Here is a 17,461-nt window from a genome sequence, read left to right on the forward strand (position 1 = left end):
GAATAACAGATAATTTCAAGACTAAAAATTTATGAAACCAAGATCATTTTGAAATATTTTATCAAAATACTTTTGAAAGACATGATTATGAAAGGAGAGTTTATAAATCAACTTGAAAAGGATTTTAAACTTATAATTGTTTCTGTTACATGATCTGTTTTCTGAATTCTCAGACTCCCTCGAAAACTGCTATTTCCAGGAAGGGTGAATATGTTTTAGCAGATAATAAAAACATTTGTAATCATGAATTATGTAAACATTTTTAAGTTAATTTCAATACTCTTGACCACCTCTTAAATTTTTCAACTCGATAGGCAAATATGATGATGCTTTTTTTTTTTTTTGATGATACTACATTTTAAGGTGATCTGCTTCTAAGGAGGAAAGCATTAAATTGTCATAAAGAGTGTGAGGATGGCTAGTAAGTATTCCTTTGTAGGCAGCTTAATTCTATAGTCCATTAAGAGTGAAATAAGTTTTGATTTTAAGATCAAGACATTACCTGTAGCTGCCAGATCTTAGGTAAGAGAGATGCCAGATGTAAAGAGAATACAGCTGAGTTCCTGCAGCTCTGCTTTTCCTATGATAGGGAATAGATGAACAAGATGGCAAGCAGGAGCTCTTCTAGCTCACCATTTGTGGGTTTTTCAAGGTGTGGTTCATCTATTTGCTGTTAAATGGTATACATAGTGAACTGTAGATTTATGTCCATATTCCAAGTAAGTCTAAAATCATCTAATTTGTACTTAGAATTTATTGAAAGTAGGATAAAAAGTTAACCAGATTGAAAAACTTGTATTAGTATCATCATAGACATCAATAACAGCCCTCTTGGGTAGTATTTTGAAATGAGAATATAAATGAGCCATGGAACCAAGTATAACTATTTCACTTTTTTAACATCTAGGTGAAAAGGAGATATATCTTGCTTTTTAACACTCAATTCCCACCTCCATCTTACAGGGAAGGATATGAGAATTTCTTTGATAAGCTGCAACAATACGGTATTCCTGTGTTCATATTTTCGGCTGGTATCGGTGATGTGCTGGAGGAAGTTATCCGTCAAGCTGGTGTATATTACCCAAATGTCAAAGTAGTGTCCAACTTCATGGATTTTGATGACAATGTAAGAAAATCAAATCATTCTTATAATTTTAATATCAGAAAATATTTTAATCATGTAAATACATTTTAATTTACTCTTTAGTGTATTATATATTTGTTAAATTAGGCCAACTTGGTGGGCCTTCTATGGGACTTATATCTCCACGGGTATGTCTGTGTCTGTGTTTTAAAAGTAATATACCCTTCTTAAACTTTGTTCCTGAAGCTGCAATCTAGTAAGTAGTAAAACTTCTTTAAATTTAATGCAGCAATTCTGAACATTTAACGTCTATAGATAGAGAAAAAGTGAATTAGAACTGATGATATTGAATGAGTTCTAAGAAAGACAATATATTATGATAAACCTAAAATGAAACCGTTTGGGTTGGAAACAAATGAAAAGTAAAAACTGGGTTTTCGGCACATTGTTTTTAACATTTGAAGTGGTCTCTAGAAAGTCACTAACTTCTCAGAGCCCTTCTTACCTATCATGAATGTGAAAATACAGAAAGTAGAACTTGCAGAACCTATTCTTTCAAAGGATTTATATTTTTCACAGGGGCTGCTCAAAGGATTTAAAGGAGAACTAATTCATGTGTTTAACAAACATGATGGTTCCTTGAAGAATACAGAATATTTCAATCAACTAAAAGACAATAGCAACATAATTCTCCTGGGAGACTCCCAAGGGGACTTAAAAATGGCAGATGGAGTAGCCAATGTGGAACACATCCTGAAAATTGGGTATCTAAATGATAGAGTAAGTATACAGATCTGTCATTTAATTTTAAGAAAAAAAAATTTAGGATGAAACTTGTAGAAAGTTGTTACCACAGGTACCTGAGAAAGTAGTTATTTTAAAGACATTTCAGTTGCTCTTTACCCCTTCACTTTGATGATGATTAAAGGACTTGACATGCACATATGCATGCTGTAGGTTTTGGTGGGGAGGGAGAGTATACCTTCTCAGTGAGGCATCTCTGGCCTTTCCCCACTGAAAACTGGTATCATTCCCTAATCAGGAGAATCAAAAATGTCTCTAGATATTGCCAAATATTCCTTGGGCACTCTCTCCCCAGTTGAGAACCATTGGGCTAGAGAGAAATTATTTTGGAAGAAAAACCAAAGTTTAGAAACTTTCTATGTCAATGAATTTAAATTTTTTTTTAAGTATTTCTTCATATCAAAGCTTTTATGAAAACAAATTAAGTTACTACATTTTACCCAAAAGATTTGATGTAAATAGTGAGATTTATAATGAGATTATTTACTTCTCCTCCCTGCATGTTAATTTTTGTGACTTTTTTTTTGATTGTTGATTAGGTGGATGAGCTTTTAGAAAAGTACATGGACTCTTATGATATTGTTCTAGTAAAAGATGAATCACTGGAAGTAGCCAACTCTATCTTACAGAAGATTCTATAAACAACCATTCTTCAAGAAGACCTCTCGCCCGTGGGTGCAATTGATGAAAGAGCTGCTCATCTGTTCATCTGGCTAAAAGACTTTTTTTATTTATAATATATTCTTGCTCTTGAAGTTTTTCCTCTGTATTACTGAAGTATTTTCAGATTTGTTGAATCCATCAACTGGAAGTTCCTATTTCTCCACCTCTCTCAACACACTCCTCACTATATTTTTTAACAGATTTTAAAAAATTCTTAGAGCTAAAATTGGAAAAATAACTCCCTAAATTTCCAGAGTGACTTTTGTAGCTTAATGTTATTATGACATTTTCGAGGAATCTTTTTACATTGGGAAAGTTTGTAGAAGTTTTAAAAGTTTTATGAAATGATGAAATAATGTGCATGATTTTAAGTGTTGTCATTTTTATAATTTGGGTGAATTATGCTGATGGTATTAATCATCTCCTAAAACTTACGTTTAGTTCTTTTGTTTGGTAAAAATCAGTATTTACCAAAAAATATTGGCACTTGATGTTTGAAAAATATCCATTGGTATCAACATGTCACTAATCATTACAGAATGTTCTGTATCAAAGCACTGACGATAAACATGAAATGAAAAACCTTTGTAATTCTGTCAAGACTATTATTATTCATTAGCAAAGCCTGCCATGATTTTCTTGCATATATGTGTGATATATGAATCCTGATGTCTTTGTCATAGTGCCTACTTAGGTTATTTTCAGATTTATACACTATAAGAATAAAAAAGATTTTTACAGAGAAAATTTAATTTGCCCTTCAGAAAATAGTGGGGCCTGGGAAAATTGTTTTCCCCCTGTGAAAATATTAGTAAAAGAGGTACTTTATTGTATGTCTCAGTGTTTCAGAAACAGCCATAGGCAGAAAAAATGTCGCTGGGTCTCATGGTGACTAAAATAGCGTACTTCAGCATTAGGAACCAGTATGCTTCTCTGCAGCCTGACTTTCCATTCCAAATCTTGGCTGCCCTGTAATTGGTTTACACAAGGCTAAGTCTTGCCATTGTGATAAATTTGATCCTGACCCTAGCCCTTGAACTGCAGTCTGTGAGCAACTAGTTGGTGTTCTTAGCATCTGAGCCATGATACAGATAAAGCATGTCCAGCTAATTCTGATATCCAGTATGGGCAGTAATGTCTAATCCAGTCATATGTGGTAGAGAGGCAAGGTCTTGTGATGCAAACCTTTTTCCTGCATCTCATCTGTATTCTCCATCACTGCTTCTCTTTTTTATAATAAACAATGAAACAAAGTACACAGTGGCAGAAAGTAGACTGTCCCCACGTAGGTATTTCCAGAATGGAACTCAACACCAAGCTTCTTGCTTTAAAGCAGATAGCATGGCATGTGCGTGCATGCTAAGTCGCTTCAGTCGTGTCCTACTCTGTGACTCCATGGACCGTAGCCCACCAGGTTCCTTGGTCCATGAGATTCTCCAGGCAAAAATACTGGAGTGGGTTACCAGGCCCTCTTCCAGGTAATCTTCTGCGCCCAGGGATCGAATCCCAGTCTCTTCTGTCTCCTGCATTGGCAGGCAGGTTCTTTACCACTAGTGCCACCTGGGAAGCCCATGGCATGGAGGCAGACTGGGGTGTCAATTACCTGGAGGACTTTTTCACATAGAAAAAATTGGGACTCCCTTATCAAATGATAGCTCTTTACTCCTGTGTTTGCTATTAGAGCTTGCCATACTGGCTGTTTTCCAAAGGAGTTTATAATATGCGTCCACAAACAAGCACACTGTGGTGTAAGTGTAAAGAATACTAAAGTTCTGACCTGCTTTCTTGTCACTGCTCAGTCAGTCACCTCCCTTTAAAATAAGGGAGAACAGTCTCTACAGCTTCTTCTAGCCACTACCAATTTAGAAATGTCAAGACTTGCTGTGGGATTAAATGTGTAGGTGAGAGAACAGGGTGCTCCCAAGTATCTGGTTTGAGCAAATGGGTACAAGAGAATGAGAGAGGAGCACTGGCTTGGATGGACGGTGCTGGGAAGGAAGTGGGAATATACACTCTATTTTGGACACACTAAGTTTGGGATGCCTATGAAATGTACAGATGATACCGTAAGTGGACTAGAGCTCAGAGAAGAAAATTTGAGTACTGTAAATCTTGTCTGCATTTAAATGATATTTAAATAGGGCCACTGTAAGCTGCTAGGAACTCCCCTGCTGCTGCTGCTGCTGCTAAGTCACTTCAGTCGTGTCCGACTCTGTGCGATCCCAGAGACGGCAGCCCACTAGGCTCCTCTGTCCCTGGGATTCTCCAGGCAAGAACACTGGAGTGGGTTGCCATTTCCTTCTCCAATGCATGAAAACGAAAAGTGAAAGTGAAGTTGCTCAGTCATGTCCGACCCTCAGCGACCCCATGGACTGCAGCCTACCAGGCTCCTCCGTCCATGGGATTTTCCAGGCAAGAATACTGGAGTGGGGTGCCATTGCCTTCTCCAGGAACTCCCCTAAACTACTGAAATTCCAACATGAAGGATGACCACACAGTATCAAACACTATTTTGATAATATCCAAAAATAGGAGTAAATAATTGGGAGTAGTATTCGTATTTTATAAAAAGACTTCAGAGATCCAAGAGAAGAAGGCTTCAAAGAAAGCCACTCTGTTCCTAGAAACCTGATATTAAAGTGCTTACATATAATTTTGCAGTCAGGCCAACTTCCCTGACAAAATGACGTATGTTCCGTTAGCAATGGAAAGAATGGAAGTGCCAGGTGGCACTCAATAAGCTAGATTTAGAAAGCTAAATACTGCATGGTATCATTTATATATGTAGATACAAAAAAATTAAAAAGTTGAAGTCAGAGGGGAAAAAAGGTGATTACCAGGGCCTAGGGGGTGGGGGAAATAAAAGGATACAAACTTTCATCTGTAAGATAAATAAGGTCTGTGAATCCAGTGTCTATCATGGTGACTATAGTTGATAGCACTATCATATAGTTGAAATTTGCTGACAGTAGAAGTTAAATGTTCTCTAAAAAATGTGATGTATATGTTTTTAAGTTGATGGGAATCCTTTCACAATGTATATTTATGTCAAATCATCACACACCCTTGAAATGTCTTAAACAGTTTTTTAAATTACACCTCAATAAAGCTAAAAAGTAAAAGCCAATAAGACAAAGACCCAAGAAGAGCCAGTATTTCAGTCTGAATCTAAAGGCCAGAAAAGACCAGTGTTGCAGGTCAGCAGTCAGGCAGGCAGTTTAAATACAAAAACAAATACCAGCTAAAGTTTCCTTCCATTCTTGAAGCTCTAAGGCTCACAGTCCTTAACTTCCCCAGAGAAACTTATTTTTTATTCAGCCAACCTGCTACTGTAGAAAATAGCCAGTGAAGAAATTCAAACAGGACCAGCTAGAGATCTAGGGTAGAGAATAAGCACAAGATATTCATCTCCATGAACATGTGAGTATAAAGACGTTACAAATCAAATGCATTCCAAAGGGCAATTCAATTCAACAGATCATTAACCTGTCTAGTGCACTCAGGGAATTCTGTTAAATGAAAAAGCTGCGTGACTACACAGGAGAGGGTTTAAGGAACACTAGTGACAAAGGCGGCGGCAGCCGGGAAGGCCATGGGCACCTCTTTCCCCTCCCAAAAGCACACACAGTCCCTGAAGTTGCCTCTGCAAAGAGTAAACCAGGGACTTCCCTGGTGGTCCAGTAGTTGCAAGTCTACCATGCAATGCAGGGGACGCAGCTTTGATCCCTAGTCGGGGAACTAAGATCCCACATGCCACAGAGCAACTGAATTATGTGCCATAACTAGAGAGGCCGTGGGCTGCCACTAAGACCTGATGCAGCCAAATATTTTTTTTTTAAAGAGTAAATCAGAACACCAGCCCCTGAGCTCCTTGCCCTCTGGCTTCAGACTGGCTTCAGCTGATGGGAGCAGGACGGAGAAGATGAGTGTTTCCTCTCTCACCACTCTGCCCACTGCCAGCCACAGTTCTGGGGGTGGCTGTGTCCCTCCACCCACTCCTACCAGGCAGCCCCGCCCAGGCTCCCCCTGACCCTTCAGTCCCAGCATTAGAATGGCTTCCTACTGTTGATGCCCAACAGCGGTCATGGGTACCTCAGCATCCTTACTGCACTGCCCCGCCCCAACCCCACCACACTCGTGTAAAGAGTCCTTTCATTCGCTTCTCTTCAGAAGTCCCACTTGAGTGTATGTTTCCAGCCAAGACCCTGACAGATACACCCCCTTTCTACTGTACAGTGATCTTCCACTTCTTTCAACTCAGTCCTGCTGAGTTTTTAACCAAGGGGATTCTGGGGGCATGGAGTATTCTTAGGGGAGAAATGAACCTTCAAATAAAACACAAAACCTGATAATTCAATATTTTATATATGAAAAATTCATTTTCCAACATTTGTTCCACTGAATGAGTGCACAGCATTTTCAGGAACTATCTCAGGGCTACATCAGTACAAAATAGTTTAAATTAGTCAAACAAAGTCGCTTCAAAAGGAAAATCATTGGTTACTTCAGGGTGAGTGCCACCACCATGAGGGGACATAGGCAGCAAGGTGGTTACTGCATAACATGACAGGTCAGCAGGCACAGTGTCCCACACAGAGAGGCCCCAGGCCTTAGGGCACTTCCTTCTCCGGGACAGAGGGGTGACAGAAATACATCACTTCGTTTATGCTCAACTGTTGGGATGACATTTCTGTCTTGGCTACAGTGAGATAACTCGAGTGTGGCTGAGCCATCAGCCCTACTTATATCTATCTGATCAAAGGATTCAGGGCGGGAAGAGAGGGTGCTATGGGATAGAGTGATGAGAATAAGAAATAGTAAAGCAGACAATCTTACATGACAAATGCAGAATCAATTTCTCTGCTCATGGTACAACATGCCTTATGTCTGGTCCACTGATTTTCTTTGTAACCTCCAAGTTACCCGGCCAATAGAAGGACCACAACAAGGTGGGATGTGATTAACCAGAAAAGTGTGTGTGTGTGTGTAGGCATGGTGGAGACCAGGCATTACCAGGTGTGTGTGTGTGTGTGTGTGTAGGCATGGTGGAGACCAGGCATTACCAGGTCTTATACAGGCTGCTAAGATGTTTCGTGTGTGTGTGTGTGTGTGTGTGTGTGTGTAGGCATGGTGGAGACCAGGCATTACCAGGTCTTATACAGGCTGCTAAGATGTTTCGTGTGTGTGTCTGTGTGTGTGTGTGTGTAGGCATGGTGGAGACTGGGCATTACCAGGTGTGTGTGTGTGTGTGTAGGCATCGCGGAGACTGGGAATTACAGGTGTGTGCGTGTGTTTAGGCGTGGTGGAGACTGGGAATTACCAAGTGTGTATGTGTGTGTTTAGGCGTGGTGGAGACTGGGCATTACCAGGTCTTGTACAGGCTGCTAAGAAGTTTCCTGGAGCTGTCTGGGAATGCTGCTGGGACCTGCCCTCTCTTTTCTAGCCACCTGGAGAACACTTTGAAGACATCAGCAAGTTAACATTTTTAATCCTCTTTATGTAGATATCCCAGACACATTTTCCTCTGTTCCCTCCAAGATGATTACAACTTCTGTATGATGCTGTTTTCCTTTAATAACAAAACCACCCACCCAGAAGGCTCACAAAACAATAGCTGACAATGCAGCACTTTCACTATTCTACACCACCCATGCTAAGGCCCCCGCACTGATTTTAGTTAGTGTCACTGGCATCAGCCTAAAATTCTCACCATGAATATCAGCCCACCCTGATGTATGTCCCAGGTGCCATGTGATCGTCGACTGCTTGCTGACCATCCCCTTCTGAGAGACCCGCACGCCCTCAGTGCACATTCCGCCACAACAGGGGCTTGGTATCACGCGAGTGGCTCATGGCAGGTTTAGAGTTCATCGTGTTTTGTCTCCTGGTCTTTGAGTTTAAATTCCTCAGCCGTGACCTTCCCATCTCCATTTCGGTCCTGGTTGGTGAACATATTCTTCACGATCATCTCAGCATCGAATCCAGGAGCGAGTTTCCCTTTTCCAGATGCCACCTGGGCATGAATGTACTCTGAGAACTGGAGAGAAAGGGGCAGTACAGACCATGAGACAGGGTAGCTGAAGACACCAAGCTGGAGCCTGAACAAGGCGGTCCTAGGACAGTGGGGTTGGAATTTGAGTCTGAGCCAGCACAACAGACAAAATCTTCCGAGCTATACGATCTCGATTTTTTTCCTCCAGCACGCATGCTCAGTCGCTTCAGTTGTGTCCAATTCTGTGACCCCATGGACTGTAGCCCACCAGGTTCCTCTGTCCATGGGATCCTCTAGGCCAGAATACTGGAGTGGGTTGCCATGCCCTCCTCCAGGGGAGCTTCCTGACCCAGAGGTAGAACCCGTATCTCCTGCATCACCTGCACTGCAAGCCGATTCTTCACCTCTGAGCCACCGGGGATGGCTTTAACCTCTGGATGCAGGTTAAAAGCCTTGGACAAATTGACTATAGGAGTGCTTAGGTTCCAGGCAGCCAGTACCTAGCAGTCACTGGAACTATCCTGTTTCCCTAAATCAACACTTAGTTCTCCACCTACAACTGATCCCCTAATCATCCTTGCCTCTGAAAATTCATTCATTTATACAATAAAACCCTTACTGTCTACTGTATGCTGAGCAGCATTCTAGAGCCTAAAGATTCATCAATAAACAAAACATCCTGCTCTTGTAATTCTAGCATACACTAGTGGAAAAGATACACTATTAAAAAGGAACATAGGTAAGTAAACTACATATTAAGTTAGAAAATAAAATGCTCCACAGAAAGGAAAGAGTCAGCCAAGTCAGGAAGATCAAGAGTACAGCCAGGGGAATTGGTTTAAGTATCAATTCGGTGGTCAGGGTAAATGCACAGTGCTAAAGAGAAGTGTGTATGGAGGCTTAAAGGAAGTGAGGAACAAGCCCAACAGGTACCTAGGGGAAATGTCTGCTGAGCAGAGAACAGCCGGTGCAAAGGCCCCGGGTGGACACATGCCCAGTGTGTTTACAGCATAGCAAAGCGAGAGTCGATGGAAGGAGGGGACAGCAAGCAGGTGGTAGAGGGCCTTGTGGGGCCCTTGGGGATCACTGCAAAGACTTTGAATATAAAGGCATGTATGGTTAGGCCAACAAATACAGCTGTTCTCTTACTGCTCGGCCAGCCCTTGCTTCACCTACACCCTACTCACAAGAAACCCTGCCCCAGCTAGTGATTGCTCTCCTCTTTATGCCAAAACAGCTCCACCTGCTAGTTTATTAAAGGGAAATATCTGCCCTCATGATGGTCTTAACCTGAGGGCCCGTGAGGGTCATGTCCTAGCTGCTGGTTTCATTGGTAACTAATGAGCCAACCTGACATTAATTCCCCTATTAATGGTAGCCTCCTTCACCTCCAGGAGAAGGCAATGACACCCCACTCCAGTACTCTTGCCTGGAAAATCCCATGGACAGAGGAGCCTGGTAGGCTGCAGTCCATGGGGTCACTGAGCGTTGGACATGACTGAGCGACTTCCCTTTCACTTTTCACTTTCATGCATTGGAGAAGGAAATGGCAACCCACCCCAGTGGTCTTGCCTGGAGAATCCCAGGGATGGGGAGCCTGGTGGGCTGCCGTCTCTGGGGTCGCACAGAGTCGGACACAACTGAAGCGACTTAGCAGCAGCAGCAGCCTTCTCCCCCGGGTAGTAAAGGTTCCTGCTATGTCCCATCTGCCATATACTGTGGGGGTGTCACTCCAGGACCTTTGCTGCAGACATGGAAGATCCCTCTTCAATAAGTTGTCAATGTCTCTGTCACCATCTCCAGGCTCTTTCTGCAGTCTCCAGGCTGGACAACTACAAGGCTTTGGGGCCTGCGGGATGCTGCCTGACGGGAGGCTTCTGCAGAGTTCTGAGATGAAGCGGGCCCTGCTCCAACTCACGTTTTAGAAGGACCACTCTGGCTGCTGTGAGGGGCAAGGGTGTGAGCAGGAAGACCTCTGCAGAGGTCCAAGCGGGAGGTGACGGACACTGGATTGAGGTGCTATGGAGCGGAGGTGGTGAGAAGTGGTCAGGTTCTGGGTATATTTTCAAGAAAGAGCTAGAACAATTTCCTGATGGATTTAATCTAGCCTGTGAGAGGAAGAGGAGAGATGACTGGGTGCTCTCACCTGAGCAACTGGAAGGGAAGTGCTGTCATCGAATGAGATGGGAAAGGCTTTGGGTGAAGCAAGGTTTTGTGGGGATATTGGGGGTTCAGTGAATGACGATGTCAAGTGGGCAGCTGATACCTTAGTGTGAAGAGGACAGAAGACAGGCCCAGAGCTGCCAATCTAGAAGCCATCAGGATGAAGACAATAAAGCCTTAGGATGGGAGGGGGTCACCAAGGGATGACGTCAAGGGGGAGGAGAGCAAAGTTCAGGACTTAGCCTGGGGCCCTCCACTCTGAAAAGCCCTGGGAGAAGCAGCTACCAGTTAGGCAGAAGGAACCTGGGGAAACTGAGGTGGAAGCCAGGAAAAGAAAGCGTCTCAAAAAGGAAACAGCTGTGCTAAAGCAAGCTTGCGAACTGACCATTGGGTTCAGTGCCTGAGCAAGAAACCAAGTTCAGTGGCGTGGAGGATAAAAACCCAACAGGACTGGGTGTAAAAGAGATTAGGAGGAAAAGAACTGGAGGCAGGAAGGACAGACAACTCTTGAGGCTTCTGCTGTAAAGAAAGCAAAAAAAATAAAAGAAATGGAAAGATGTATTAATAAGGGAAAACAGAAGCATGCTCTTAAGCTAATGGGAATAGTCCAGAAGTTGGGAAAATGTGGATGATAGAAGAGAGAAGGGGAGAAGGCTGGAGCCACGTCCTTAAACAAGGAGATGGGAACAGGCAGAGACCTGAAACTCCCCTGAGCTGCGACAAGACAAAGGCTCTCTTGCCCAGCTCCACAAAGGGGTGTCTCATTCAGGAGAAACAACACAGGATCTAGATGATCAAGATATCTACAAACCACTGGATGGCTGTGCAAACTTGGGCAAGCCATTTACCTTCTCTGTGCACAGCTGTTTTCTTCTGAAAAATAGGGGTGATTACCTGGCTGTCATGAGGGCTAAGCAAGATAATATATGTGAAAAACACTTAGCACCATGCAGGCCACAGTGAGCACCCAGGAACGAAGAACTGAGTCCAGATTTGTGAGCCTTGGAATCAACCCCTGAACTTCTCAGGGCCTCAGTTTCTTAAAAGAGAAACTGTGAGCTTCGTCTTAGAGGACTTAGTGTGTGCACGCAAGCGCCTGACACACGAGCGTGCAGTTTACAGATCACAGGAGCAAGCAGCGGTATCCTCACTCTGAGTGGATTCACATTCAGGATAGGTGCCCCAGCCCAGGGAGCTTCCCTGAGCTCCTTGGGCCCTACTTGTATTCAACAAGGTCAGTTACCTCTTCCAGGAGGACTTCTCCATCACCATCCTTGTCGATCTCTTCAAAGAGGTTGGCTGACACCTCGCCGTTCCATACGAACATGTACCCCTCTGGCAGGCCAGCCACGAGCTCCAGCAGCTCGATGTCAAACACCAGCACGGCACTGCCGGGCACTTCTCCATCTGCCACAGGACAGGGGTGAAGGTGGCATTAACGACAAGGCAGCGAGCATGCCCCTCTGCCCCCCACTCGAACACCCAGGCTCTGGCTGCCTCACGGATGGAGGCATCTCTTGGAACAGCAAAAAGTTCAGCCTCAGCAAGTGGTTTTTCCAAACTGTAGGTAGTGAGTCTCAAATCAATTTCAAGAATGGTGACCAACGTTTTTTTAAATTAGTGAGAGAATAAAATCAGAGTACATTATACATAGAAAGGATAGATACTATTTTATGAAACTTAGTTTTAATCATATAAAACTAAATCTATACATATTATTGTTGTTGCTCAGTCACTAAGTCGTGTCCAAGTCTTTGTGACCCCATGGACTGTAGCCCACCAGATTCTTGTATCCGTGGGGTTCTCTAGGTAAGAATACTGGAGTGGTTTGCCTTTCCTTTCTCCGGAGGATCTTCCCGGAGCAGGGATGAAACCCTCAGCTGCTGCATTGGCTGGCAGGTTCTTTACCACTGAGCCACGAGGGAAGCGCATATGTATACATATACGAAGTATAAATTGTATGCTTATGCATAACACTAATTGGGAGATAAAATGTAATTCTTACTGTGATTTGGTGAAAAGAAGTTTAAAAGCAACCAGCAGAGACTACAATGGTACAACTTTTGAAAAACTTTAACCACAGAACTTTAAGAATAACACATTATGCCTTAAAATCATGAGCCATGATGTGATTTGTAAACACAAATTCTAGAACAGTATATATAGTATGGGCCCAAAATAACTTAGAAGTATGTGACTATAATAAATGTAATATGTATTATTTTAAATTATATATTGTAATTAATTATATCTCATGGGAGTATAGTCTTACAGGATACATTTTTTTTAAGTGTTTTTTCTCAGATTGGGGAAAATAGCAGAGTATATCTTCTCCAATTATTTAAAAATTTTGAAAAAATCAATCCAAAGTGCCTATCACTTCTGTAAATTAGCACTTCCCATCTACTCCATCTCCAAACAGCAAAAGTACAAGAACTGAAAAAGAAGGGGTTCCCGCCAAACCCCATGAGGAGGGTTCATTTTGGCCAAAATCATGAATCAAACCATAATAGCTGTGAGGGCAACATACCACCAGTATTTCCAGAATTTGACACCAATCTTTTCCACAAGGAAATCTTCTTAGATAGCATTCCACTGTCCCAGGAAACAGTTTCCCAACGAAGCGCCTAGCTCATCTGGGAAGCCCTTTCAGTGACATTTCCCACACGTGGGTTTGAAGAGTTAAGGGTTTGTTTTTTTTTTTTCCCACAGAAACCCCTGCTTAATCCCATTAACATGGCACTCACACCAAATTCATGAGGTTTTGAAATAAAAATGCTAAAGACTTGAATAAAAACCACAGATTTTCTGGGTTGGGGTTTTAAATGGAAGAAGCATATTGTTTTAGAACATCAAAAAACACAAAATACAAACAATGACCATGTCCCAGATGCCTTTTCTACTACAGACTCACCCACGCCAGCCTCGCCGTAGCCCAGGTGGGGCGGAATGATCACAGTCCGCTTCTCTCCAACGCACATCTCTCTGAGACCCATATCCATTCCCAACACGACCTGTCCAAATCCTAAAACGATGTTATACGTTTTGCCTAAATTCCACCTGAAAATGAAACAAAAGAATCTCTGGTTAGACCATCAACCCACTGGTACTTGAGCATGTCTTCCTGAGAACATGTCACTTCTGTGATCTTTCTGCCAAAGATACAGAACTACTGTGGAATCATAAGGACACAAACCCACACTGAGGGACAGTCCGCAAAACAACCAGCCTGTAATCACCAAAACTTTCAAGGTGAAAATCAAGGGACGACTGAGGAACTGGTTGCGAGTTTGGGGCATACTGCAATGAATCCTCTTGCTATAAAAGAACTTACAGGAACATTTGGCAAAACAAGTGGGATATGCGTAAATACCTGCCAAGTCACTAAGTTTTAGTCAGTATTCTGAAATTTTAGTCAGAAATTTTCATGAAAATTTCAAAAATATGTAATGTAGTTAAGACCCAGATTTGCATTCAGACCTGAGTCTGAATCCTGGTTCTGCCGCTTAATTTGACAGAAATATAGTTCTACAGTTTCCTCATCTATAAAACAGAGATAATAACAGCTATTGCACAGGATATTCTAAATAGCAAATAATATGCTTGGCATGGAGGAGAGCAAGCATCAAGAGCTCAATAAATGGACAGCCTTGAGAGTGCGACATGCTTGTGCCTATAACACTCTATGACTCCAGAATAATAACAGTTAACATGGGCCATGCTTTTAATGAGCCTTGATGCCCAAAATCCCAAGGGAATCCAAATAAACGTCACCTCAATCAGTACTGAAAGTAAATCTATTTTCAAATTGATGCATTCCTATCACTTCCTAAAAGCAAACAATGGGAATATTCTTCAAATCCAAAGAAGAAACATCTCCTGGCTATCTTGGTGCCCCCTTGATATCCATCACCAGGTGGTGACAGGAAGGTACCGCCCCTTTGGTCACCTCCCCTTCTCAGGCTTCCTAGCCTCCTGCAGGCAAAGGGCCAAAACAGCGTTTGCATCTGTCCTACCTGGGGTGAAAGGGAAACAAAGCCCGTCCCAGAACACTGGATGTCTTGGCCCCAGGCCTGAGGGAGGGCTCGTCCTCTGCCCTACCCCAACACAACCCCTCCTTTGTCAGCAACACAGAGGCGCCCTCACACTGCCTCTCTCCAGGGACCCTGGGCAACTTCCCATGGGACAATTGGGTTTCAAAATCTTACAGAATATCCAAGAACTCATTGAGTTATCAAATAACAAGTGTTTATTCTTTTCTGAGGCCAGTTTCAACACACATGAAGAGAACCCTGTAAGCAAGCAACTTGTTTTTACATGTCATCTCTGAAAACCCAGCTCATTCTTTTCCCTCAAGTCATCCTTTTATTTTTGATTTGCCAGTTTTTGTCTCAGACATTCTCCTCATTCCTTCTGTGTATTCCCGGCTTCCCATTCGCCGCAAGCTTCCTGCTTCCTGCCTACAGGCAGCCCTCTCTGGCTCTCCACCCACGTTCCCCTCTCTCCCTTCCATCACAGACTCTCCCAGTCGCGATCAATGAGCAACAACAGCCGCACCTGCCAAGCTGTTAATAGCGCCCACGTGGGCTTGGGGTGGGGCCAGACCCCATCCTCCAGAAGAAGCTCCTCCCACACACAGGTAAGCCTTCTCCTGCCGCACTTCCCACGACCCTGGTACTCTGAAACTTCCACCCAGGAGAGAACCCGCAGGGCCGCCCAGACACTGCTCTTTCGTGTCAATGTACACGTGACACAAATGACTCCCGTGGTTCAGGATGGAGTCTCTGGGAAGAGGAAGGAGCGTCACGTGGCTCCTGCATGCTCTGTAAGAATATTGTGCATCCGCCAAACAGGCCTCAGAAGCAGGAAGTCGGATTCCCCCACCCCACAAGAGACGCATATCCTGATCCACCAGAGAAGAAATTCCTTTGTTCATTTCCCACCCCCACTTCCCCTTTCCAAAGCTGTAGGAGGACCAACAAGAATAGGAATGTCAGCCCCAGCAATGACAGCTGGCCATCGGCCTTACAGGCTGTCCTAACCTTGTTTTCCCATGCACAAGTTCACTGAACCCAGAACAAATGCAAGCCATGCTTCTTCCCCACTGTCCTCCACAAGTTTCTAATCATTAGTGCAGTGAAGTTTGTTGTAAGCTAGATTCTCCTGTAAATCTGGGCCCCAGGAGCTAGAGCATATTTCATTGATTCTGTAATGCACATTTTTTCACATTTTAATTTCTCTTGATTTGGGATACATCTTACAACAGACATCATGTTGTTATTTTTTGACAGCGTTCTTAGTTTCTTGAGATATATAAAATGATGCTTCTAACAACCAATACATTTTAGATCTGATGAAATACATTAAATGCTTTAGGTCTCACAGCACCAGAGAGAACGCTCTGAGCAGTATGTCCCTCAAGCTCTCCACACCTGGCCACACTCTGTCACCTGAGGCTAGAAGACAAAGGGATGGGTGAGAAGGAGATAAGACCCTCTCCATCTAGAATAAATGCAGTAGCACATATTTATATGAAGCTGTTCTTTCTCCTTAAGACTAAACGTAGGATTCTAAGCCAGGCTCAGTACAAAAATGGATGTACTTATATGGAGACACAAAGAAAGGCTGAAAATGTTTCCTTCCCCAAGAGAATAGCATGTTACCTTGGCTCAGATGGTAAAGAATCCGCCTGTAATGCAGGAGACCTGGGTTCGATCCCTGGGCTGGGAAGATCCCCTGGAGAAGGGAACAGCTACCTCCTCCAGTATTCAAGCCTGGAGAATTCCATGGACAGAGGAGTCTGGCAGGCTGCAGTCCATGGGGTCGCAGAGTTGGACATGACTGAGTGACTTTTACTTTCATAGATAATCTAAAGATTCAGATACATAAGGAGCAAAGCTCCTTTTATCTGCATGATACTAGTATATACTGTTGATTCCTAGTAATATGGTTTTAGATTCATCTCAATTAACATTTATAAAATACTTCCTTTGCGTTATGTTCTGGGCTAAGTGTAAAGAGTAAAAAGATGAATAAACATGTTGAGTATCTAAGGTGTTCAGACCAGCAACAGTGATAGAAACAAAAACAACTACAAAGTGTGTATGCAGCTCAATCTCTCAGTCATGGCCGACTCTAGTGACTCCATGGACTGTAGCCCACCAGGCTCCTCTGTCCATGGGATTTCCCAGGTGAGAATACTGGAGTGCGTTGCCATTTCCTCCTCCAGGGGATCTTCCTGACCCAGGGATCAAAGCCACGTCTCCTGTGTCTCATGCATTGGCAGGTGGATTCTTTACCACTGAGCCACCTGGGAAGCCCCCAACTAAAAGGCAGGTAATACATAAAACATTATGAGACTACAGAAGTGAGAACAGTTGATTCTTCCTAGGAATTAGGCAAAGACCTTGCGAAAAGGGAAGGCACTTAGACCAGGGCAGAGGTTGGCCAGAAGGAAGGGTGAACGTGGTGCACATCCTGCACCACGGCACACGGCACCTCTGGAAGGCGGAAGATGGACCTCAGCAGAAGATGAGACTGCTGAGGCAGAACTGAGCCGACAAGAGAGCCTCACGTGCCTCCAGAGAGGCTCTGGAGCTTGGATTTTATCTGTGGGTTAATTTTTAAAGACAGTAGTTACGAGATCTTTTCAGACAGTTTCAAGGGGACAAGATGAGACCGTTCAGAGGGAACTCTTAGAACAATGTACTGGAGTAGTGATGTACACTTAAGATACACAAAGGCATGTGCAAAGA

At 43.3% G+C, this 17,461-nt stretch overlaps 2 protein-coding genes and 1 long non-coding RNA gene across 7 annotated transcripts in view; 2 read left to right on the forward strand and 1 right to left on the reverse strand.

Moving 5' to 3' along the window:
• Nucleotides 1–3,137, forward strand: part of NT5C3A (5'-nucleotidase, cytosolic IIIA) — a 40,417-nt gene extending 37,280 nt beyond the window's left edge. For all 5 annotated transcript variants that reach the window (XM_006066285.4, XM_006066288.4, XM_044946681.2 and 2 more), the window contains 3 exons: nucleotides 964–1,126; nucleotides 1,664–1,864; nucleotides 2,428–3,137. In XM_006066285.4, coding sequence (XP_006066347.1) covers nucleotides 964–1,126; nucleotides 1,664–1,864; nucleotides 2,428–2,529 — 466 coding nt within the window. In that variant the 3' untranslated portion in view covers nucleotides 2,530–3,137. The remainder of the gene's footprint in view (nucleotides 1–963; nucleotides 1,127–1,663; nucleotides 1,865–2,427) is intronic.
• A 1,743-nt stretch (nucleotides 3,138–4,880) lies between these two features.
• On the forward strand, nucleotides 4,881–7,665 carry LOC123334732. The gene is made up of 2 exons (XR_006641325.1): nucleotides 4,881–7,567; nucleotides 7,618–7,665. It is a non-coding gene; the product is annotated as an uncharacterized LOC123334732 (long non-coding RNA).
• FKBP9 (FKBP prolyl isomerase 9) overlaps nucleotides 6,898–17,461 on the reverse strand; it is a 43,709-nt gene continuing 33,145 nt past the window's right edge. The window contains exons 8-10 of the mRNA XM_006066290.3: nucleotides 13,621–13,766; nucleotides 11,950–12,113; nucleotides 6,898–8,588 (exon numbers count right to left, since the gene is read on the reverse strand). Coding sequence (XP_006066352.2) covers nucleotides 8,412–8,588; nucleotides 11,950–12,113; nucleotides 13,621–13,766 — 487 coding nt within the window. The 3' untranslated portion in view covers nucleotides 6,898–8,411. The remainder of the gene's footprint in view (nucleotides 8,589–11,949; nucleotides 12,114–13,620; nucleotides 13,767–17,461) is intronic.

The sequence above is a fragment of the Bubalus bubalis genome, chromosome 8 (genome assembly GCF_019923935.1).
Source record: "Bubalus bubalis isolate 160015118507 breed Murrah chromosome 8, NDDB_SH_1, whole genome shotgun sequence".
Classification (NCBI taxonomy): Eukaryota; Metazoa; Chordata; class Mammalia; order Artiodactyla; family Bovidae; genus Bubalus; species Bubalus bubalis.